Source organism: Aptenodytes patagonicus, chromosome 2 (assembly GCF_965638725.1).
Source record: "Aptenodytes patagonicus chromosome 2, bAptPat1.pri.cur, whole genome shotgun sequence".
NCBI classification, from domain to species: domain Eukaryota; kingdom Metazoa; phylum Chordata; class Aves; order Sphenisciformes; family Spheniscidae; genus Aptenodytes; species Aptenodytes patagonicus.
This window is the reverse complement of record NC_134950.1, coordinates 36,322,386-36,348,087: the sequence shown is the minus strand read 5'-3', so window position 1 is coordinate 36,348,087 and position 25,702 is coordinate 36,322,386. Positions and strand designations below refer to the sequence as shown.

Genomic DNA, 25,702 nt, shown 5'->3' with positions numbered 1-25,702 from the left:
CAAGACTGCTGCAGGTGCATTTAATGTGACCGCAGGAGTCAAAGGCAGCAAAAGGCCTACCAGTTCATTCATTCTGCGCTCTGATATCACACTGTTCATCCCAGGAGTAAAGTAAAGCTCAAATTAAAGCCTTTCACCAGATCCACCAAAAGACTATTCCACCCTCCATCAAGTCTCAGACAGGAAAACTGTTCTGCCCTTCAGCATTCGCCTTAAATTCACCTCTTCGTAGACTACCTTCTTCCTCCTCAGGTTTTACATTTTAACATATACAAAGGGTTGCTTTGTCAGATGGATGCACGCCACACTCCAACTAATTCAGTCCCTCTTCACATTCCATCCCGGGCTTCGCTGCCACGTTGAGGCTTCCACTTTTCAGTTTCCGGGCTCTGCAACACTGACATGTCCTCCCTTCTTCCTCCAGCAGCCTTCTCTCTCCAGAACCCACATGAAGACATGCTTACGTGAAGCCCTTTGCCTCACACGTGCACAGAACACCCGTCTTTTGCCCTTCAGTCTCCCAGAAACCACGGGAGGTGGCAGCTCTCACGGCCACCTGCTCCAAGCAGGGCACTCCTTTAACTTTTCAGCCTCTGACACCACCAGACACCTGTATTCACATCGCTACACCAAAGTTTCTCAGGACGCAGCAACAGCAGAGGAAAGCTCTCCAATCACCGGTGGCCAGCCAGGGCACGGCCCAGACCTTCCGGAACGTTCCTGTTCCGGAACGTTCCGGAAGGGTGCCGTGAACTGCTTACACCGCGTGGGCCGCGTCACGTCGTTTATTCAGTTTGAGGTGAAGGGGATGCCCTGCGGAGGGGCTCCTACAGGCCGACGGGGCAGTGCCGGACGCGCTCCGGCGTGGGGCCCGCTGCCCCCCGGCCCACACGCACCAGGCGGCCGCCACCGTTCGCCCGCCCCACGGCGTGGTGGCGCATGACGTCACCGCCGCACCCAGCCCAGGCTCCGCCCCTCCCCCGCCTCAGAGGACTGACTGGCGCGGCCCCGCCCACCGGCGGAGGTGACGGCGGCCAGGGCCGGAGGAAGGCGGCCGCTCTGAATGGCTGCCGCGCGGGAAGGGGCGGGGCTGGGGGAGCGCGAGCCGGACCGTTGGCGGGGGCGGAGCCGGCAGCCGTTGGCGCGGGGGTTGAAGATGGCCGGGGCGGCCGGGAGCTCCCTGGGAGAGGGGGACGGGGGCGGCCGGGTCCCTTCGGCCCCGCCGGCTGAGGTGGAAGCCGTAGCCGCGGACTGGATGCTGGAGTTCGCCTGCTGCTGCCTGTGCCGGCACTTCGGGGAAGAGTGCCCGGCGGAGTTCCGGCGGTGGAGGGACGTGGCGCAGGGTGAGGGGCGGCAGCGGCCGTCGGGGTTCTGAGGGTGCGGGCGCTTGTGGTTCTCAAACAGCTGCGGCTACTCTGAAGGCAGCGTGTTCCTGCAGAGTGTGAGGGGCAGCTTTCTTTAGCACACTGAAGAGTGGTTAGCACATTAGAAGTGCTTCTGCACTTACTGTTCGTGTAAGCACGTTTTATACGTGCACTTAGCCTTCTAATGATCGTGGTCACTAGTGTTGAGGAGGTTTTCAGGGCTTTTGAGGACTTCAGAAGATTCCTAGAATGATACAGGGTAGTCTGTTGAGGTGATTTAACAGTATCAGCAACGTTTGCACATGGTGGAAATAAAACAGTGCAAGCTGATTTTTTATTTTTTTATTTTTTTTTATTAGTCCAGGGGTGTTTGAGTTTGGCATGCAATGGCAGCTCTGCTGGAGTATTGTAAGATAATCACGGGTTTAGGGAATTTTGCTGGTTTAGTTAAATGAGATCAGGGAGGGAAGCAAACTGAACTGTTACAATAAAACAGTGGTTACTGAGGGGTTGGGGTGAGGTCTTTTAGGTGATTGGGGAATACCAGCATTGGTGTTAATCTGTCATCTTGATTCTATGAAGCTTGAATGTATAATATGGTTGCCTATATGCCACCAGCAGTTAATGAAGCTGAGGCCTCAGGTGCTGAGAGTTCAAGGCACTTGAACTTCAAGAAAACTTGAAGAGGATTTAGTGAAGAGATGCAAACGTGGTAAAAACAAGCGTAGAATTACTTAAATACACTGAGTTTCTTGAGTTTATATTCAGGGTTATGGTTGAAGACTAGAAGTATTTCAAGGATCTATAGTCTAGCAGGCAAAGGTGGAATGAAGTCTGGTGACTGGATTTTGAATGGAAGAACATGTGTTTAATATGGGAGATACTTAGAGTAGTTAACAGCTGGAAGCAAATGTCTAGGTCTCAGATAAATTTGATGGATTTACGATGTTTTTTCTGTTAGAAATAATTTTCCTGAAGACACCAGGTTAGAGCTTTTGGAGGTTTTTTTTGTGTGTGTGTGTTCTTGACTCAAGTAAATGTGATAGTATGACTCGTTTAAACTTTTGCAAAGAATGGACTACAATGGCATGCAGAATGATTAGTAAGGAGCCTGATGTGAGAAATTGTAAGAGGTAAGAAATCTAAAGATAACATAATGAAGTATGTTGAATGGGGGGCCGCTAGATTAAATTATTAACGGTGCTTCTCTGTGTTTGGCCTTGGGACTGTGGCTCAGTGGGAGAATCATACTGAAATTTCATGAAGATGTAGGTGGGAAGCAGAGACACTGTCAACACAAGCAGATTGGAATATCTTCTGAGAAGAACAGGAAGAAACAATTAATTAAATTGTACAGAATGCAAGGTCACATGGAGCTGGGAACTAAGCAAATTTGGAATTCCTGCTCTGTTCAGCAACAGAGGAAACAGTTGGGCATATTGGTGCTATAAGATTACAAAGTAAGAAGTGTAGAATTCTATGGAAGAAGCTAAGCACAGTCATAAGTTTGCATTAGAAAAGTGGGTGTGGTTTTTTCATAGAAATACAGAACTATTACTCTTGCATATGTCAAAGTGAGTCCCTACTGAAATAATGATAGCTGGCTGTCAGCAAGAAGGTCAATTCAAACTGAAGCAAGTGCAGAAAGGTAGGAAGGCTAAGGGACCAAGACAAATTATTTTGTTAGGAGATAAATAATATTTCTGTATAGCTCAGTACAGTGCCAAGTAGAAATAGCTAGGTTACCTGGGATTAAGGATTTAAAGACAGCATGGCAAGGTTACATGCCTTGCCTACCTTATCCTGCCTTGATGGGATATTATGGTCTATATACCTGAACTAGCTTGTGTAGGTGTCTACATGGCAAGGAACTGGATTTCTAGAATTTCTAATGAAAGGCTAAGATGAGAAATACATATGAGTGGCCATAGGCAGGAAAGCAATTTATGATTGAGGGCACTATTAACAAACGAATCAACAGAGAAACTGCCTTGAGGGTGGGGAGGGAGAACAGTCTAGAAAAGATTACTAAGGCTATGTCTCTTCCTGTTTGTCTGCATTACTTGTGCGTAATTGCTGCTAAGGACCTGGTGTCCACACAGTAAACATTTCAAGGTTTCTTTTTCTTTGGAATAGCTCTAAAGGAATTCAATTTGTGTACTCAAGACTGCTCCATTGTACAAACCAAGCACAGGAAATTTGCTTTAAAAATGCACCCCTACTCTGAATTAAAGCACTAATGTAGGTGCACCTTAAAAGAACAGAGAAAGCTGAAAGATCTCAAGCTACTTGCCAAGATGACCTCTTTTGTTCTGTGGAATCGTTCAGCTACAGTATTCTGCCTACTTCCAAAATTTCCAAGCTCTGGCTCCATCTTCAGGGCATGATGATGGTGCTTATCTCTATCACTGAACTGAAATTCTTTCTGAATTTGAACTCTTTCTGAAATTTAACTCTGTCTGCTATGGAAGATGCATGAATTTGTGATTATAATGAGTGGCACTTTACTGCTGTTCTAAGCAATGTTCTTTTTTTTTTTTTTTACTTCCTCTTTTGGCTATAGCAATTAAAAGCTCTTGTATCACCTGTCCTCACTGAAGCAGTTGTAAATATGTTCTTCCAAGCCCAAACGACAATGTTCTGCTTGATGTTAGGTTAGGTAATCATTCAGGGCTATTTAATTACTTTGTAATTTCATGCTTATCCATTGTTCATGGGAGGCGATCATACACTAATAAGCAAGTAGGCTGAGTACTTACAAGTAAAACAATGTGTTATGTGCTCTAGTTGTATCATGGCAAAACGTGGGGGTCCCATGCTCCAGAATCCTGGCTTTTGCTAAGCTGACACCAAAATGTGTACATAAACACTTCCTGAACTAGGGTGTTCTGTCTACAGCTTAGACAAGTCACTTTACACATTCTTCACTTTTCATTTTGAATGTTTCTGTATTATGCTGTGAAGACTAATTACTACATCCAGCACATTAAAATATGAAGTTCACAGTAACCAGCATGATGGAAATAATTTCATGATAGCTCCCATTCTAAAATATATAATAATCCTTGTGACCTTCCAACTTTGCGAGGGGTATTTCCCTTGTAGATTTACATTTCTGACTAAGCTCTCCTTGTAGCTTTTACTGCTTTTGGTCTGTTGGTTGCTATAGCAACATCTAAGTGTTACCAGTCTGCATGTGGCTCATGTTTTGTGGGCATTCCACAGAAATGTTCTCTGGAGCAGACAGTTATCTTTTGTAGTAAGCTACTGAGCAAAACAAAACTTAATTTATTTATGTAACATACTGTGGTCTTCTAATTTGATGAATGTAAGCCTGTGATGCATCTTACCACTTCTAGGTTACTGTTATGAACTGCAAGAGGGATAGGTTTTTCTGGTCAAATTTTTAAGTATGATTTAAGTTCTTTTAACATGGAAGAATATTAACTAAATGTGCTTCATCAGTTTCCTAATGAATTAGAAATTTATTTGATTATTAAAGTCTGATAATACAGTGTTTAGTATATTTTTAGCCACACTGTGGCAGTGCTGGAGCAAGACTGACTTAACTTTTCTTTTCCAGCTCTTATTAATGGCCTTTCCAAAATACCTACGCATCAGAAAAAAACGGTGTATCTCTGTCAGCTTTTGATAAGAATTGCAAAAGGAAAAAACCTTGGTAAATACTGATTCCTTTTTTTTTACTTGTTTAAATAGATTTGCGTGGACTTGCACAGAGGTGTATTAGGTATGCTTTCACATAGCCTTTACTGTACATATATAAATAAAATGACTGAGTTGTACATTTTGGACTGTCTGTATTCCACATCTGATTGAGCTGTATGCAGGACCAGTGTTATTCTGTGCTGACTGATTTAGCTGCTTTGAGTTTGAATGACTATATGGTTCTTAAATCATAGGTCTTTTTCTGTCAGAGTAGCATCAACAAAAGAAATATACTGGAAAAGATTTACTAGTTCATAGTGAGCAATATTTGCAAGTTTAAAGCACAGAATGCGCATTTCTTTCTGCACATGTAACTCTAGAGGTTAAAGTAGGACAGACAGTAGGAATAAGAATATGGATGAAAAGGATGACTGCCCTTGTTTCTTACAGAAGGCTGTAAGACTTTTGGCTGGCAGCAGGTCCTTGGGATTCTTATTCACTACCATGTCTCCTGTTTGGCACTATTCACAACTTACTGGTTTAGCCAAGCTGATTTTGCTTCCACGCTCAAGTTTCTGGAAGACTTAACTTTTTTGCTGCAAGTTTTTACTGCTTGATAAAACTCATTGGAATGTAAGGACTTCAGAAGCAGTCTTGTCAGCATGAGCATGGAAGGAAAAAAGTGTATTCTAGCCTAGCAGTGCCACAAAGGATTGTTTTTATAAAATGAAATTTCTTATGTTGCTTGTCAGGTAATAACACTACTCTTGATTTAGTTCAACTTGAGAATTAAATTCTAATATTTAAAGTAGTTTGTCGTATACAAAGTATGAAACTCTTCTGATAATGCTTTAAACCTATGTTATTGTATATAACACTTGGGGAATATGACTTCAATGGGTGTTTTTATCTATCAGTGTAGAGAGTGACCTGTGTGGTGAAGGAAGACTGCACGTGCTTAGTAGGTATTACATCAGGTGTAATTGCACAATGTGCAAGGAAAGCTAATATATTGTATGGTAGCTTTCCTAATTCTTTTCCAATTATTAAAATATTTAATCTTTACTGAGCCTTAAAACAGAGTAGGCTGTTTCAGATGCCAGCTCTTTAAGAGTTAAACTCTGTTTTTACAATATTAAAATAAACTTAATATGAAGTGTCATATTACTCATTGAAACAATAATTTGGGAAACACAGAAGTGGGTTTTTATGTGTGTATATATACCTATAATACTATTTAAATTTTCAGTGTTTGTCTTTTACTGTAGTGGGTATCACATTTTTTTATTTTTTCACTATTGCTTAAGTTGTTTACCTTCTGTCTGAAAAATACTTACTGTAAGGAATAAGTTATTGAAAGAGATTCTGCTATGATGTCATATAAAATGAAGGAATAAGTGAGGCTGTAGTTCAGTGAACATCTTGAGTTAAGCTGGCAGTGCCATGGGGGAAAAAAGCAGACTTATGCACCTGCCAGCACCTACTGCATCTGTTACATTGGCACACTTGCTTGTGCAGATGTGCAATGACCAGACTGGGAGACTGTTTCTGGAGTGTTGAGGGGATGGCTGTTTGGCTGGGCTAGACTTCTGCCAGAACTGGTCACTGATCCTGCTTGCTGGGAGTTTGCACAAACCTTGGTGTTGGCACAGCAGTACAATGACATGGGAGGTTGCTTCTGCTTTTTCAGTGACACTCCTGTGTTAAGCTGTTTGAATCTCCCTCGCAGTTTAACCCTTTCAAATAGAACAAAAAGTTAAGACATGGAAATATAGAGACAGACTCAGGAAAAAAAACTTAGGATAGTGGTTATATTACAAAATTTACAGTATCAATACCAAATGTTTTGATATCTGATGCCAAGCTTAATGTAAGAGTATTATTAATGCCAGCCCAAACACATGATGCTAAACTTAGCGCTATTGCAAGTGACATTTTAAGTGATCAATAATTAGCAGACACATAATCTCCCTTAAAAATGCAACAGTAATGTTATTAGCAAGGGTAGGAAGAACCAGTCTCTCTGAAAAGAAGGCGTTTACTTCAGGTCTCTTAAACATACCTGAAGAGAGAGACTAAAAATTATTTGAGGAAAAAGGAATTGAAATTATGTATAGTACATTACTTTATTGTGTATAAATAATGTAATATATTTAGCTTTATCCTTAAGCTTTTCAAATACCTTTTTTATTATCCTCCCCCCCCCCCCCCCCCAAGAATGCCATTTTGAAAATGATCAAAGAATTTCACCTTTGGAATCTGCTCTGTCTTTCTGGACTTTACTTGAAAGGGAAGAAATTAAACTGGAAAAGCTTCATGAAGATATTCGTCGCTTGATTCAAATTCAGGTGTGTGTGACTTACTCAAAATGCCTCAGGATGCTACCTATTTGTTCTGCTAAAACAGGGATCCTTTTACAAAAAGCTTGGGCTTTTAGCAGGCTGAACTGAATTTTCTAAGTTTGTTGTATTTTCAAGTACAGAGTAAATAGGAAAAGGTCTCCTGTACAGATCTATCTAAATTGGTTCCTGTTTGTCCCAGTTCAAAATTGTTTCAAAAGCTGTCAATCTGGGAAAAAAAAAGATATCATTTGGGAGATCAATTTCAAAACACTAGTATCTTGAGCTTTAAAATATATTATGAATAGGGTTTTTTTGCTTAAAAATAATTCTTTGTATTACAAAACTTCTGATTTCAGAGAAACATGTAAAAACATATTGACAGCTACTGGGACTGCGAAAGTCTTTCAGGGAAAGACAAAACCAATACTTAGTAGTAAAGTATGGGACATTTTGCATCAGTGAGGGTCCTTTTAAATGCCTGTTGGAGAGGTTTTAGGCCTTTATACATGAGGTTTAATATTACTTCAGAACTAACTTATAACTAGATAATTGTTGGTAACCCTTAAATATGTAATCCTCTGGATTTTGGAAGTCTTACAAAACTATAAAAGTGTGACTTCTGTTGTTTTTTCTGAATCTCAGGTGAAATGTATTTCAGGATATCTTGTAATTATATTTGTTGTAGATTGTAGCAGTCCATATGGAAAATGGATATTTCAAGGAGGCTGCTGAAGTTCTTGAAAGGTTATTTACAGACTCGGAATCAGATAAGGTAGTAACTTGCTTAACTTGCATTAAGCACGCTCATTTTCAGAGGAGAAGAGGGGAATGGGTTTCCAAAGCTAGCAAATGCTACCTGCATAGCTTCATCCTAATTACTGCCTACAGTCACTTACACAACCGTGGCACTTGTAAATACAAAAGGAGATTTGTCGCTAGGGGATTGACAGAAATAATGGGTGAGTTGGGGGAGTAAAATGGTTCTAGCAGCAGTTCTTCTTCGCTGTGGGCAGCATCAGTCCAAACTTCATCCCCTTTCCCACTTCATATGAGGAGTGAGGTGTCACTACAGATTCTGGGGACTTGGTATTGCTGTTTTCTCAGAGTAAAGGCAGTATAAACATGCTGGTAGAGACATAGTAACTCCCTAATAATCAGTCTGCTGATTTTTTTTCTGAACCATTGTAGTGCACTCTATTTATCATCTCTGTTGATTAGTGTTCTACATACTGAAGCATCACAGGGAAGGAAAAGTCATTAGCATCTGTAGTATAGAGTGGATATTATTATGCCTCTATCTGGAAAAGATAACACATGTGGGTCAGGCCATCTCCTGGTTTGATGTTGACTGCATCATTCAGAAACATGCAAGTTCGAGTGCATATCTCTTTAAAGTAATAGCTAATGCACACACCTGAATTTGCTGGGGCGGAGAAAAGAGCAAAAGGAAGGACTGCAGGCAAAAAGAAAAGGCAAAAATGCTGCCTTTATCTTCCTCTGGTATATTAGGACACATGTTCTATGTAAATAGTAGCATGTGTATGACTTGCTCTTCGGATACACTCTTCATTCAGAGGATTCAGATGTTTGGAAAGTGTAGGCTGTGGTAATAGTATTCAAACTCATAAATAAGAATGCAACCTGTACACAGAAGTTAATTCTTGGCTATATTGGTCTCTGTAAGATTCAGAGTGGTTGGTAGACAAAATGTGAAGTTGCGATTATCAGTATCGATGTGTCTTTAATGCTACTGTACTAAATAGTCCTTTCCCTGAACACTGTAAACCCCTTTCAATGGCAGTCTCTTTGAGGCAGCAAATGAGAAAAGAGAACCCAGTAATGAGTGGCCTTTTTTGGGTCTTTTTGCTCCATTGACAACCCTGCTTTCAGTGTTGTTTATAAAGGGAATGAAAATGAGGATCTCTGGAAAGTTACACATAACCATTTAATGAGCATGTAAAATAAACTCCTGGTATTATGCCTAGTTAACTTTAGAACACTTTCAAACTGTAGCATGAAGTTGTATAGGCATATTCAGAAAACTGTACAATCATCATGTTTAGCTTTGTGTATGTCCTGTTTAGTAGCATAGGTGTTTACAGCAGGATATATTTTTGTGTTGTATAAGGCTGTGCTTTTCTTAGCCTTTAAGGGTGAAGCTGGCAACTGTAATTAAAAGCAAGGATCCATATGTTCCTCTTCTCCAAAGCTTCAGTTACAATCTTTTGATAAGTAAAATCAAGTCTTACATTGAACTTTTCATGAAAGAAAATGAAAGCAACTTCTTAATACAGGTATGTCAAAACTATTTTCAAAACTTATTTCAAAAGAGGTACCTGATAAGATTAAATAGACTTATACTTTCAAGGGAGTTGTTCAGACAATATTTAGTTATTGTATTAGATGAAAAGGAAGCTTTATGTTCCTTTGGATTGTCTTTAAAAAAAAAGGTTGAATATATGTTTAGAAGAAAGTTAGTAGGAGTAAGACTTCTCTAAACTATCTTTTGTGAATTTTTTTTCCTCAACACAACTGTTTTGATGAGAAAAATAGTTAGGAAAAAAGCATAATTAAAATGAGGTCTGTCATTAGTGTATGTTTAAGAGAAGCAGTTCTGATCTGAGACTCCTTAAAAGATAATGTAACTATATATTTAATGTTCATTTTGTTTAAATCTATGTGACTTCTCATAGTAAAACTAAAAGATCAAGACCTGGTAATTTGACTAAAAGCTTCAGGAATGTCAGAGGAGTTAGGAGATAAAAAAACTATTATTGCTGTTTTCCTGTAAATAAAAAAAAAAAGCTCCTTACAAACCATCTTGCTCAAAGTGATTTAAAATTGGCAAGAACAACATTCCCCCTGCAGTTCATCTTCAGGAGGATTGTAAAGAATTTCCCTTATGTTTACTTCCTATAAAAGAATATTGAATTACTCAATTACAAAAGCACAAACATCTAAAGGTAATAAGAAGCAAATTTTGAATAAACAAACCTGAAGTTCCTCTGGGGTTTTCATTTCTTACCAGAAAGAGAGACTAGAGAACTTATTAAATGCATTCAAAGTATTCAAAGTATAATACAAGGAATATCTTTTAATGGCTTCACTCAGCTGTCAGTTTTCAAGTTTATTTTTCAAGGCTATTTCTTTGAGTCTAAGAGGAGATGGAGGTTTGGAGGTGTCAGGGAAGGCCCAGAACTCCATACTAGCATACCTAGGCCCTCTGTGTTGTACCCCCACTGCCTGCACATCCATCCTACTGTCTGCACCAATGTTGCAAATCTTACTTCTGAAATCTTTACTTTGGACCGAGTTACTCTGGGACGTGGAGGAGTCAACTTTGTGAAGAATTCCCACATCTGCTGTGCAATACACATATAACTGTTTCCCGGCAGTGTACCGTGCGTTCTCTACAGAAAAACAATCTAACTTTAACTGTTAATCTCTCTTCTTTCTTCTGGTGCCATATGTAGAAGTATAATCATAGAATCATAGAATAGTTTGGGTTGGAAGGGACCTTTAAAGATCATCTAATCCAACCCCCCTGCAATGAGCAGGGACATCTTCAACTAGATCAGGTTGCTCAGAGCCCCATTCAACCTGACCTTGAACGTTTCCAGGGATGGGGCATCCACCACCTCTCTGGGCAACCTGTGCCAGTGTTTCACCACCCTCAGCGTAAAAAATTTCTTCCTTATATCTAGTCTGAATCTACCCTCTTTTACTTTAAAACCATTACCCCTTGTCCTATTGCAACAGGCCCTGCTAAAAAGTTTGTCCCCATCTTTCTTATAGGCCCTCTTTAAGTATTGAAAGGCTGCTATAAGGTCTCCCCAAAGCCTTCTCTTCTCCAGGCTGAACAACCCCAACTGTTTCAGCCTTTCTTCATAGGAGAGGTGTTCCATCCCTCTGATCGTTTTTGTGGCCCTCCTCTGGACCCGCTCCAACAGGTCCATGTCTTTCCTGTGCTGGGGGCCCCAGAGCTGGACACAGTACTCCAGGTGGGGTCTCGCCAGAGTAGAGGGGCAGCATCACCTCCCTTGACCTGCTGGCCATGCTTCTTTTGATGCAGCCCAGGATACGGTTGGCCTTCTGGGCTGAGAGCGCACATTACTGGCTCATGTCCAGCTTTTCATCCTTAATCATAAGGATTACTACATTGCTAGACTGTTTTGTAGGCTGCTTTTTTCTAGGTTATTGTCAAGCTTGGAATCTCCAAGATCACAGGTCCTACTGTTGATGAAGTTCTTGCACTTCAAGAAACACTTATAGGTTAGCTGCCCTAAGAACAGTCTGCAGATAATGCATTACAAGGAAAAAGGACCTATACCAAGAAAGCATTGATCTGAATACTTGCTAATTTTTCTTTATAACTTTCATTTCTCTTTCAAAAGAATTATTTTTAGGGACAAGTACAATTTGAAAGCTAGTTAACTTTAAAATACAATATAGTGGATTTAAACTTTTTTTAACAAAATCCTTTCTACCCATTTATCTGTATGGAAACACGTCCTCACTTTCACATGTGTTTTGCTACCATCAACCACTGTAAAAGAGCCAGTATTTTGAAAACTTACAGTTGAAAGATGTGGTAGTTTAGGTAGTTATGAAATTTCTGACAGTGAAACATTTTCTTCTGTGATTGGAAGTATTCTGTGACGAGAATACCTTCCAGTATTTTCATAGATGAATGAGTGAAATAGAGAATGTTTTTATATTATCTGACTTTCGTAAATGTTGAGAGATTCTGCAAGCTACTGTGAAGGACAGGTTAAGATTGCAAGAAGACTGAAAATTGGATGGATGACAGAAAATTACAGGAGGCAAAAGCAAGCCCTGAAAGAAGAAATAGATGAAAAGTGGGAGCAACTGGCTAATCAGAAAAAGAATTAATACTGGGCCTGTAGTGAATCTGTCAACTTTCAATCATTTTGATATTTGAGTGTTGCAAAACAGATCACCTTTTGGGATGTATAGACAGTGTTGGGTAGAAGATGGTTGGCTCTGCTTAGTAATGAGGGTGCACAATCAGGATTTCTTTTTTTATGGTTTGGGCAAAGTATACCTTAAGATGCTAGAGAAGAAAGTTGATAGCAAAGTGGCAAGAATGACCTCATGTGGACTAAGTGATTTTTTTTTTTTGTTATTTATTATAGCAAGTAAGTGAGAGGAATCTAGGGGAAAGCACAAATCTTACAATCCTGTGGACATTCTATAAAGAGTAATGAACTAGCCTTCCTCCTCTTGAGAATGGAGGAGAAATAATCTTAGTTTGTGGCTATAAGTTTAGGCAGGATGTTACAAAATTCTTTTGCTAATACAGGAAAGGTTACATTACAAGCCTAAAGTCTGATTAGACATGTGTCTTTTGAAAGTGTTATAGGTATGTTTGATCCTGCCATGCACTGCAGAACTAGATGAACTTGAGAGGCCTATCAGGTTTCAGTTTCTAATCTAATTATAAAAAAATAGACTTTGGAGTACTTTGATAGTATTTGTAGACTTAAAGTTAATCTCTGCAATGTATTTCACACAGCTATACGTTCACTTACCATGTGAGTATTCATTATATTTCTGTGTGTCCATACAAATATCACTTGCGGCTATGACTAAAATGTCTGAGTTATTAGCTGATAAAGATCTTGATGGATTTCAACTTAACACACTACAGTTGTTTTGAAACTACTTAATGGTAATGCCTCTGAAGGGTCTGTGAAAAAAGTACTCTGTTAGTCCTAGTAGAGGGTACACATATTAATCTTAGTGTAAACTACTATCTAGGTACTGGCTGGCTTTAATTTTAAAGTATCAATTCCATTTCTCACAGGCAGCCACAAAACAGGTAGAGTCTAAAGGATTGGGAGCAACAGCATTGCAAAACAAAACTGTGAATGTCAATGAAAATGACAAAAGGAATTTGGAAACAAAACGAAGGTTTGTATTAAGCGTTATACTGCTGAGGGACATGCTCAGACAGTAACTTGAAACTTGTAGAACTAAGAGTAGGTAGAAGGAAGGACATTAAATTCCAAACTGCTGTCCAATAGAAAATAAACTGCAAGCACATTCTCTATTTTTAAGTTTGGGCTTTTCTATAGTTGTTACTTTTGGCATTTATATCAAATAGCTTGGCATTAAGTTTAAGTACTTGTTGAAGATGCACATTTTTCAGTTTAAACAGCTGTCAGTCTTGTATAACAATAAAAACACAGCAATACTTCATACTTTTTTCTTTATGCTTGATTGAGCTCCTTTTAGTCCTGCCCTCCTAATTTCAGGCTATAGGTCATCTGGAGAAGAAAGGGGATAAGGAAAGGGAATTAGTCTATTACTTCTTCCTTACAGCTAAACACAAGATTCTCTTACTTAGTAATACTAGTGTGATGGGAAATAGTTATGTTGCTTCATGATTCTGGCAATGTGAACCCTCAAAACAATTACACACTTTTCAAAGAAATGCTGGGGGAACTTGAAGTCTAGTTCCTTCCCCCTTCTTTGACTTTATTTTGAAAAATACTAATTTTCTAGGTTTATCACCACTTATTTTTCATGGAGAATAAATTGTAGTCTTTAGTTGGGATAGAGCTTGTATTTGTGCAGTTTTATACCTGGAGTACTTGGCATCATTTAGTTAAGGAAATTGACTGATGCAGATAGACTATACAAGAGGGCAAGTCATAAGATTTCCTTTTTGAGAAGGACAGCTCCTGACACAATTACATCTGAGAGGTATGATGAAAGACTTGATCAAAAAACCTATGGAAACAATTCCTAGATTGTGAAGAAGGTATGAAAAAATAGATGTGTGAAATGCCGCATGTCTTCAACTTAAACGTGTAATGTCTTGTGTATTTCTCCTCCAGGTATAGGGAGGCAAGATTAAAAGGGTTAATGGATTGAAGCAGTTAGTGTTTGTATGCCACTGTTTCTGTAGAGAAATCTTGGGATTTTCTTTGATTCAAATATTGTTGAATCACATAAATGGTAAGTTGCTGCTTAGGAAATGATTTTTTTCTTTTAAAGATCAATGAAAGAGCAACAGAGTATTACAAGTCAGTCACCCGGAGACATAAAAAATTCCACAGTAAGGTAAAAATTATTTTTTGTTGTTGCTCTTGGTCATAGACATTTCATGACGTTGTGCGTATTTCTACTTCCATTCTGTGTTCCTTGCAGGCCTCACTCAGGACGGAAATGCAGAGTGAGCAGCGTTCCTCAGAGTGAGTATTAGCCTACTTTCACACTTTCAAAACAAAGTCATGTCGAACACTTTCTCCCCACCCACCCCCCACCCCCCTGCAATAAATGTGTTGGTGATTTGATAACTGCTATCCAATGTGATTGCATTAATAGAAAAATGATTATGGTGAAAACAAAACAAAACCTCTCCCAATTGTTACGGGTGGTTTCTGCCCAAATGCAGATTTGGTGCTTGCCACATTTGGGAAACTATGAAATGGCTTAAGGTTCTCTGGCAACTCATTTTGTAAAATCATTCACTATTTTCTGGTTTGCTTGGAGTTTTGTTTTACTCGTTTGCACAGAATGCCATAAATCCCAGTAAAGCAAAAGAAAGCTGCCAGAGGAGTACTGAAACTTGTCTCTTTGACTTCTGACATAGATAACTTTGCGGGTGTCATGGTTTAACCCCAGCCGGCAGCTAAGCACACAGCTGCTCGCTCTCTCCCCCCCGGTGGGATGGAGGAGAGAATCAGAAGGGTAAGAGTGAGAAAACATGTGGGTTGAGATAAAGACAGTTTAATAGGTAAAGCAAAAGCTGCGCGCAAGCAAAGCAAACCAAGGAATTCATTCACTGCTTCCCATGGGCAGGCAGGCATTCAGCCATCTCCAGGAAAGCAGGGCTCCGTCACGCTGAACGGTTACTTGGGAAGACAAGCACCATCACTCCGAACATCCCCCCCTTCCTTCTTCTTTCCCTAGCTTTATATGCTGGGAGGACCAATATTCCATACGGACATCATACGGTATGGAATATCCCTTTGGCCAGTTGGGGTCAGCTGTCCCGGCTGTGTCCCCTCCCAACTTCTTGTGCACCCCCAGCCTCCTTGCTGGTGGGGTGGTGTGAGAAGCAGAAAAGGCCTTGGCTCTGTGTCAGCTCTGCTCAGCAGTAATGAAAACATCCCTGTGTTATCAACACTGTTTCCAGCACAAATTCAAAACATAGCCCCATACTAGCTACTGTGAAGAAAATTAACTCTACCCCAGCCAAAACAAGCATGGGTGAAGGAACTAAAGAGGTTGGCTGACTGGAAAAAACAAATTGTAGTGTAAAATGCACGGTTAGGATGTTTGTGCATCTTTCTGGTATTACTTTTTTAAAACTTACAACATGGGTTATATAATATTTATAAGTAGGTTCTGAAAACCTTTAGCACCCTCTTACCACAAAGAGATGATATTATATAGCATCTGCATGTGGCCATGTTGTACTTAGAAGGACAAACTCTTAAGATGCCTTGGATGCTTGCCACAGTTAGAACCTGACAGGGGTTCTGTGGAAATGATGGAACCTGAATACAAAGTATCATAGCTCTGCTGGCTAGTTTCCATTCTCTCTATGTATGTAAATGAGCAGTATATATAGTAAAAATGTTTTTACCAAAATGAAATAACAATGTTTCATTATTATGTACGAATTTTTAGGTAATCGTTTAAAATATAATACTTCTATGAGCTCTATCGCATAGAAAATATAGTGACTTTTTCGAACAGCCTATTTTTGAGTCCTTGGACTAAGGTGAGATTCATGTGTATGCATATATAAAAGTATATTCATATATAAACACACACTGAAATTTTCCTAGTCTGTCAAAGCATAGCAGAATCGTGTACATTCTTGTCTCATGTAAATGGTAGAATGCAAAACTGCTGCCTTAATGTTGAGTCCTCATTTGTCTGGATGTATATTAACTGTGTTTTAGGTCTGAACAGCTTGCAAAATGTGGAAAAACATGGAGATGCTTTGGCTTGTGGCCGAAGACGACAGGTTTGTACCCGTTCTCTATTCTAAATGGAGATAACATTAATCTGCACTGCATAGAATTTTTTCCTAACTTCATGTGACTCTGTCTCAAAAATGCCTGGGTTTAAGATTTTCCACATTATTGAAGCTGTGCTACAGCTCCTGAAACTGTTTAAGTTCCAATTCCTGTCTTTAATAAAGAAAAGGACTTTTTTGTGCAGTCTCAAATGTTGTTAATGCTTATAAGCCTTTAATTTGCTGAAATACACTGTTACTAAAACTTAGTCTGAGTCTTTTTAAAACATGTGAAAACATAAAAAATTATTTTTGCTGTTTGGATTAAAGAATTCAGGATGTCATTTGCCTGTGAGAGTTTTGGGCAAACACCAAAGACTTCTTGTCTAACTTTAGAAGGTTAAAGATTTAGCAATTTTATAATTTTAATACTTTGTTCATATGAGGTAAAAACATATTTACTTAGGAAACTATTCTATTTTTTTATAAACCAAATAATGGGGTCTTTCTGTAATGCTATATTTCAAATAGTCCTTTGCATTCTCTTCATGGGTAAGCCTGCTTCACTGAATGACTTTAAAATAATTATATGTTCACTAATGCTAGGATTCCCTATTGGTGGGAAGTACAGAAGTGTATGCCTTAATAGAAGGGAATTTGAAGTTGATTTGATGTTGGGGTGAACTGTTACAAACTGATTTTTGTGCGTAGCTAATTTTCTTCAGTTACAATAAAATGATAAACACTTCTGAATGAAATTAATATTAAATAAATGTATTCCCGCTGTTGAATTCCTCTTGAGAATATTTCTTAGGAAGCAATATGGAGTCTTTCTGTTTAGATAACAGTGCAAGTTATCAACATACATCCATTTTGGTGTGAGCTGTTTCATTTTTCTGATGTTCATTTTGACACTTCATTTTCATGTAACAGGGAAGGACAAACCTGCTTAAGTGTTTTTTTTTTTCTTCCCAGACTCTCCTTGAGGAGAGTTGTACTTACTCCCAGTTCTTTAAGCATTTTTACTGATGTTGAAGTACATGCTGTCCTCAAATTGGTTGAGATCCTAATGAGAGTTCATCTATCCTTGGAGGTTAAGCCCCCTGCTACATATAAACAGTTTTTCACTTTCTCACAGATCTCAGGAATAGTTAAATCACTGAGAGCCTCCTTAAAAGCTGCAAATACAGCCAGTGCCCTAAAAACCAAAATACTGGTGCTCACTGGGTTTGCTTGTTACTTTTTTTCCAATTTATACTTGGATAGGTACCCTGTCAGCCAGTTGCTGGTAAGCATGCACACTTCCATCAGTCTTGTTTTCAACATGAAGATTTAAACTAATTGGACCCACAACCAACACAGAGCTAATGAGGGCTTTGTATTCACCTATTTTTATGTTGATGTAGTCTGTTCTGGGGTCAGCTACAAGAACTGTATCCTGGTCTAGGTCTTGTGCACAGATCTCACTAGAAAAAAAAAATAATGTCATGTACTTAATTCTGTTGTTATAGTTAAACCTTAATTGAAATGTAAAGACTAAATTTATAGTAAAACTACATCTGATAGTAGCAAAGAGCTCATTAAAAATTTTATAAAAACTTGAAAGAAATTAAAATTTAGAACTATGTTTCTTTAAACACTTACAAAAGTAGGCATTTGCTGTCTGCCTGAAATTTATGCCATACTCCCTGCCAGTGAGACCTCTCATAAATATTGCATAGAAAGCAATGATACTGGCCTTTTAAACAATAAATGTGCTCCTCTGCTTAATTATCTGGGTTATAAAATTGTCTGCATGCATGAAAGAATGCAGTGAATGTCAGAGCTGTTGACTTCTAGAACTTCCTTTTCCATGTAGTCCCTCTTTCAATGTTGGCATTGTTTGCTCTTGTTTTGTAAATGGCATTTCATTGCAATGGTTCAGTGCCCGTTTTCAGCCTTTCATTGCTGTGTTTTCAGTTAGCTGCGTACAACAGTCTGCAGTGCTATTGAAAGGAAGTGTACTTTATTTTCTCATTCCTAAATTAGGGGATGCAAGTGTCACAGATTGTAGGGAACTGTTTGTACTCAACTTTATATCCTGTCTGTGTATGGCAAGTCCTGCGAGTTGTTTAAAAACTGACTGACAGTTTGCTTAAATTAAAAGAATGTGTCTGAAAATCTGGGTTTTCAGAATTTAGTCAGACCTGTGTGGAAAAAAAATTCCATATATTTAAACTCTGAGGCAAAAAAACCCAGAGAAGAGTCCCAGAATGCATAATCAAAGGAATACAGGTTACTAGAGCAAAACTGACTCTAAGGAAGAACAAGACCTTTAGGTATGTGAGGGTATGTCTACACAGTCTGTCTAGCAAACTCAAGCTTGCTCTGCCAGCGTCCTGAGCTAGCCAAATGTCACACTGCTCTGGAGTAGGCGCTGTGATTATGTTAGCTCAAGCATAATACTGCATTATGTCCCGTCTCTCAACCAGTCTTGCCAGCCTGTAACAGTGCAATGCTAGAGTCTACATAACTTCCATCCCAGAGGGCACAGGCAGTTTGTTGGGGGGGGGAGGCAAGTTACTGCTTTATATAGTTTCTCAGTGGAAAGAAGAAAAAAATGAGTCAGTCTCTGGTTTACCTGTAAGGAAGTTTCCTTGTTTACATGTTAAACTGAAGAAATTTATTTTTTAAAAAGCTCAATGTAAGCAATTTAAAGCAAAACAAGCAAAACCCAACCCTTTTAACAGCAAATGTAATTAATCATTACAACAAGTAACAAGGGCTGTGGTTGTCTCTGCTGGAAGTATTTGAATTATTATCTGGTGGTGTAGGTCAAGCATAACTGTGTTACTTGAATAAAGATTTTATTTAGGAAAGTTTTCTGGCATGCTCCGAAATGAGATGAACTAAATGGTTCCAATGGAATCTCTGGCCTTTTAATAATAGTAAAAAACCCCACCATTCACTGCTAATGTTGCAAAAGATCTGTGGAACAGGAAGTATTGGGAAAAGGAAGTATTTCTGATAAAGGGTAGACTACTTTAGAGAAGTTTTAGACTTCTAACTTGAGAAACATATAGCTCAGTAGCTGAACTACTACTACTCAATTCTTTCACTGGTTAGTGGGGTTTATCAGTGATCATAGTTTCTTGAAGAGGCACTGATAGTTGCATTAAGGTGGAATAAGTCCAACTTTCAGATATGAAATTTGATCTTCACATACCTCAGCTTCTACTTTGTGTAGATGCCAAATTTTTGCTTTTTGCAGAATAACCAGAATACAATTTTGTTCAGGCTGAATGTTATCTAAGCTCCTTTGCCCCCAGAGACACCCCCCCACCTTTCACCTCTGAGTGCTGCTGCCACTTGTAGTAGCTTAAATTCAAGAGAAGGGAGGAACCATGCAGAATGGCACTCAAAATTGTCACCTGGCCCATCTCCAGTGCCTGAATTGTTGTTGCTCTTAAGGGCAGAATCTGTTAAGGATCCCCAAAAGGGTTCCAGCTCATTAGGAGAGGAAAAAGTAAAAAAAAAAAAAAAAAAAAAAAAAAAAACCCTCCATGGATGAGGGATTTATCTGAGCATCCTTGGACACATGGACCTCTTGTGCCACTGACAGTCATACTGGCTGGCCCTGGATTGTCCTGCCCAGCCACCCCTTGTGCACAAGCAGGATGGTATGCATTTGTCTAATGATAGCAGCCATGAGATTTACATTTCCACTGGGTATGTTATTTGCAGAGTTAGATGATGTTTGTTCACCTGTAATTCATAGATTTCCTCTCTACTACTTAGTTCTACTAGATGGCTTTATCAAGTTTAAATTTCTGAAAGTTGAGGCTATTTCTTTGCAACTGCATTTCCCTTTCTACCCAATTCTTCAGTTTTGAAAGTTCCAATTGTAAAGGTCAGCCATAGCCTGATTCTCTCAGGTTCCCTCCTGCTTTATAGCCAACACCTTTTGTCCATTTGATAGTTGGAAGTTTCTTACAGGAGGAGGTCTTGTACATGCTCTAGTAAACCTCTTTTTTCATGCCCCAAACTACAAATTCTAAACCTTCAGCTTCAGCCATTTACACCTCCTATTGCTCTTCTAATGTTCTATCAACATTTTTTTTTCCAATCCAGTTATTCCAGTTAACCTGAGGATTTATTAGTACAGGTCCCCTTTGGGAGCCCCCATAGGGCTCTACATGTTTGGTTACAAATTTATCATTGTAGGCGCATTAGCAAAGGATTGATCCCCCTTATACATTTAATCTCAGGAATACTCACAACTTGACCAGATCCTGTGGGCTACAAAACTGTTAAGGGATGTTAGGAGCAGCCACCTCCTCCAGGAGCCCAGCCCAGCCCCCGGGGTCCCTGCTCAGGCTGGGGGATGCAGCTGCCACTTTCCCATTTGCAGGTTTGCACGGTAGCAAGGCTGAGCACAAATCCCAGAGACAGACACAGGGGACACACACACACACACACATGTGCGTGACACTGACACGGCTGGTCACATAGACTGCTATGGACAAGGTGCTGCCCTCAACAGCATCCACACGCAGTACCCACATAAGATGTAAACACAGGCAGCCAAGTCCCCTCCTTTTCTCTGGTAGATGTGTCAGTTCACTGGTGAAAGCACACGTATGCCTTTAGGTTCACAGGCACATGGATGTCTGCACATGCCCAAGTATGGGCAAGGCCCCTCTGCACACCTGGTACCCCTGCCTCCATCCTGGCCCTCACACCTGCTTCAAGGGTCCTTTACTTGCTGGCTGGCACAGCTGGATGCACCAAACACAAGCACTCACACACTCATCCCATGGGCACTCTATGTTCCTGTCGTACCCCAGCGTAGACTTGCAAGATGTCTCCCTTTCAGGCAAAAGGTGAAATTTTCACTCATTCAAGGAGACGAAAGAAAGGCAGAGGGGGCCCATACCGCCTGGGTGTCAGCTCGCAGCTACTGCTGTGGGACTGACCCTCCAACCCGATGATAACTAGAGACTCAAAGGAAAAGCTACAAGACACACAAGGGCTCCTCCTGGTCACAATGTCTATCCTGAGCCCGCTCATACTGGAGACAGGGAAGGGGAGGGGATAACTGGCAATCCAGGACCAAACCTCCACCTGTCGCGCTTGCAGCCGAGTTAACGCCAGTCCCTGCTGGGGCGGCTGCATGTTTCGGCCCTGTCCCGAACCCAGCTTGTTCGTTGCACGTTCATACCACGTTAATAGCTGAAACCAACCTAGACTTCCCCAACCAACCTCTCCTAAATTTTACCAGATACCAGAAGTACCTTTACCAGACTTACCTTGACCAGACCAGAATTACAATTACTTTTCCCTCTTTTAGCTGGCAGTGGGGTGCTGGACTGACATGCGTTAAAAGCTGGGATTCAGCAGCTCCTGCACGCCACAGGAGCCTACAGATGACCCTTGGCTGAAGCCCCAGCAGGGATTTCAAAAGGTCCTGTACCTTTCCAAGCAGTGGCAGGGAGCAGCCCACGGTCCTCCCAAGCGAAGCAGGACATGTGAATCCCAGTCGCGGCACCTGAGGCTGTCGTGGAAATAACCCAAACTGCAATTTAGATCAGGTCAGAGCAGAAGCGGTTTATTGCTACGGCTATAGGTGAGGACAGGGAGCAGCAGAGTGACAGCCTCTGCTCATGTGAGCTCTGCCCAGCTGGGGCAGCTACAGAGTTCCTATAACTTTTACAACCCATTTTTCACCAAAACTGTGTCAGATAAGCAGCATTTGGTACATAACAACAGCAAATGAAATTCATCAGACAAGGAGGCTCTAGACAGTACATCCTTTTACAAATAGTTCACTCCTTTGTCAATTAAATTGTTCTGACCAGCAAGATCCTTTGCTTCTGAACTACTGAGGCCTGCAAAGGCCTGTGAGACATTAACTATCTTGCTTTCACACACTGAAGGTGACTAAGCAATTGCAGTGCTTCTGATCACTTGCCTGTGTAACTTTCATAGTGCTCTTATGAACAAAAACGCTGACTTTTGCTATTTTAGAGCAACTCCAAAATAAGTAAAGCACAGGCAATGGTTAAATGCAGAAATAAGAGAGCTTCTTGGTGTGATTTTCAGCAGTCATTTACTCGTGAAATGCACATAAACACATGCAGATTTAGTAAAAGTCCGGTAACTAATGATTTTTAATATGGAATCTGCTGGTGCTCACAGAAACACCAGCATGAGACCAGTGAAAATTGACCATTTGTCTCCTTTCATAATTTACTATGGTCCATGAGATCATCAGGAGCAGCAGGACATCTCCAGTGCAAGAAGCAGAAGTGGACACAGATAAATTAAATGGAACAGCTATACAATACAAGTCTCTCTACATCTCAATCTCATTAACATTTTTAAGTTTACATTTTTTCTGTAAGTTGTCTTTACATTTCAGATTTTGGGGAATAAATTTAGAAAGAACATGCTAGCAAACTGCAGTTTGAAATAGAAGTTGATACGTACTTTTTAGAAACAGTTTTCCTACACAGTTGTTTCAACTGGGGATCCTGTCCTGTATTTGCATAGATGATATGCAATTCAGTTTGCCTAAAGAGGCGTGCTGATAATCGTACATCAGTATGATTAGTTTGTATTAAGCAAGCAAGGATTTGAAGACATTTGCAGAGGATCAGATTCTAGCAGAATAAGTTGTTTTAAAAAAATTTCATATTAAAGTTGCTAATTGCTGTTCCAGAGTGAAAAATGACTGTATGTAATACACCCATATTAAAAATGCAGTGGTTAAAAATAGGCATGATAGGATATATAGGATCTGTAAACTTTTGTTATATATATGCATAGTTCTATAAAACTACAATAAAAGAAAGTTGATACTCAGTTCTCCCTCACACTTTACTGTAAAGGTAAGTTTTTAAAAATCAAGTATTTGACTTTTAAAAAATTAGTTTTCTTTCACTCTGTGTGCAGTCCTGAAATTGTTTATATTGAGATATTTGTATTGAGAAGCAACTAAGGAAGAACTGGTACACTGGAGAACTTCATTGGAAGGGATTGCTTACAGATGTATAACTGCAAGTAATTTTCTCTCCTTTTATGAGAGAAATGTCATCCCCTAAAGATTAAAAAGTTTGTAGGTCACGGCAGTGAGACTTAAATAGTGGGCTCAACAAATGGCCAAAAACAAACACATAGCTGTTACCTGAGGATATGGCTGATCTCACTTTCAAATGCAATATGTATAATTTTGCTTCTATCAGCATTTTAAATATTGGGATTTGTTTTTTCTAAGCACACTGAAATTCCTTTGTTGTTGGTAAATGGTGTCTTGATTCTCAGTCCCTAGGTTAATGTGTCACAAAATGCTTTCTCTTTTGTGATGCGTACTAGGATCAATCAAGGTTTGTCTTGGCTCAATTAGCAAATAAAGCACAGTTTTGGAAGGCATGTTTTGAATGAAGGAAAACTTTGCCCAATGTCTTTTTTCTTTCCCTCCTGTAACTTGTGAACATTGAAGCATGTGGTTCTCGTTCCAGGTAATGTCTGCTACTGTGTTGTAACACTTGACTTGGTAACCTTTGTTGTTGTATTTAGTGTCAAGTTATGGTGCTCAAAAGAAATCAGAATGACCCTCAGACATCTGTACTCTTTAATAACTAGAAAGCTATACAAAAACTTGCTTTTATATTTGCTATAAGCTTAGCTCTTAGATTAATACCTTTCTCTGTTCAAATATCCGGTATTTTTCTCTGTTCTTCCCCTAGCGATGGACTTACAAAGAAGACTTGGAACTGAAATCAGGAATAAGGGAGTTTGGAGTGGGTAACTGGGCTAAAATTTTGGTCCATGGTGACTTCAACAACCGAACTAGTGTCATGTTAAAAGACCGGTGGAGAACACTGTGCAGGATCGAACAAGGCTAATTTGGACTACAGGAATCAACTCTTCTTGACCTTTCCCTAAATAAGGACCTAGTCTAGCTTTTCAGAATAATAACTTATTACAGTCTCAGAGTGTCCAGCAGTGTTGCTGCCCTAAAACATGAAACAGAATAGGCATAAAACATTCATGTGAGCTCACTTGCTCGGGTAATGATGACTTAAATGTAAAGCCTGGCCTTTTATCTACACGCAATAGATGACCTAATTTCTGAAATCTGAAAATGCTTGCAGTGATTTAAGAAAGGCCAGTTATGTACATAGGGGTATTAAATGCCTGGCAACATGTTTAGCTTGATAGAGGCTAATAGAGAGTCAAGCATTCTGTATTTTTAAAGGGTTGTATCTCTAGTTAGACTGAGCTTTTTATCATTTTACTTCCTGCCATATAACCAGATCATTCTAATCCGATTTGCTTCACTTTGAAATTTTGGTCAGACTTGTCATCTCTGTCAGTAAGTTATACCAAAAAATATGTATGTATTGGTATTGCTAATTTTACAAACTGATTCCTTTTTTTGCAGTTAAAAATGTGATATTCCATGTAATTTTATATTTATAAGTAGTAAAGGTGCTGCCTTTTTTTTTTTTTTGTGAAGAATTAAGCTTAAGTTCTAGGTGGAAGATTATTTTGAACTTATGTATATTGGCATAATAGCACTTTTTATCTCTCAGAAGAGATGGAAAACATATGGAAAGTAACAGTATGATACTAGCTCTTAACTTCCCTTGATTATCTTGTGCCACCTACCTTGTCCTGAGAAGTGGCTTCTTCTAGACCAGCAGGAAAGGGAAAGCTCAAAAACGAATGGCCAAAGTGGGGCTCAGTAACGAGTCTATGCTGACACTGATAGCACAGCTCGTGAGACACGTCTCATCTATGTTCTCCACTGTCTCTGTCTGCAGTGATAGAAAGCAAAGATATGCTCTGATGGGGGTAACTAACTATCGAGGTGTCAGCTGGTCACTGTAAATGTCCTGCTCGTGAGAGACTGTAATGGATGATGATACTACGCTGTCTCTCTTGATTCAGATTGTGTGGAAAAGAGTTCCACAACCTCAGAAAACCCATACTTTCTACTGTCATACTGGTGTGAATCTAGTGACTTGAACTAACGTATCGCAGCATTCTTTTAAAAGTGAAATCTCTTCAATTCAGATGTTTTCTGTACCTTTGTCTTTGGATAAGGTTTTTATTTTACAAGAACCTTACAAGGAAAAGCATCTGTCCAAACTGGTCATAATAAAATAAACCTCTCTGAGATATTTTTCCTGGCTACAAATGAAGAGATATATTCTTGAAGGCTGAAATGTCCAGGAAGTATTAAGATAATCTCTCTGCTTTCTGTTTTGGAAGCCTGCTTCCATTAAGATAAAACGGTAAAGTACGGTTACAAAGGTTTGTTTCACACTCTTATTGTGGACGGGACC

General features: G+C 39.6%; 1 protein-coding gene across 1 annotated transcript; it reads left to right on the top strand.

Annotated features, from left to right (window-relative positions):
* The first annotated feature begins 1,063 nt into the window (after nt 1-1,063).
* On the top strand, nt 1,064-24,829 carry TERF1 (telomeric repeat binding factor 1). The gene is made up of 10 exons (XM_076329552.1): nt 1,064-1,343; nt 4,948-5,043; nt 7,248-7,378; nt 8,058-8,144; nt 9,517-9,666; nt 13,200-13,306; nt 14,396-14,461; nt 14,549-14,592; nt 16,315-16,379; nt 24,098-24,829. Exons 1-10 carry the CDS (start codon nt 1,064-1,066, stop codon nt 24,254-24,256), a joined length of 1,185 nt encoding a protein of 394 aa, XP_076185667.1. The 3' UTR covers nt 24,257-24,829.
* Nucleotides 24,830-25,702: the final 873 nt, after the last annotated feature.

Excerpts from the sequence above, each read along its gene's own strand:
- TERF1 (XM_076329552.1), top strand. The coding sequence starts at position 1,064 with ATGGCTGCCGCGCGGGAAGGGGCGGGGCTGGGGGAGCGCGAGCCGGAC. Across the intron at positions 14,593-16,314 it reads AGTGAGCAGCGTTCCTCAGA|GTCTGAACAGCTTGCAAAAT; the intron begins GTGAGTATTAGC and ends ACTGTGTTTTAG. Across the intron at positions 16,380-24,097 it reads CTTGTGGCCGAAGACGACAG|CGATGGACTTACAAAGAAGA; the intron begins GTTTGTACCCGT and ends TTCTTCCCCTAG.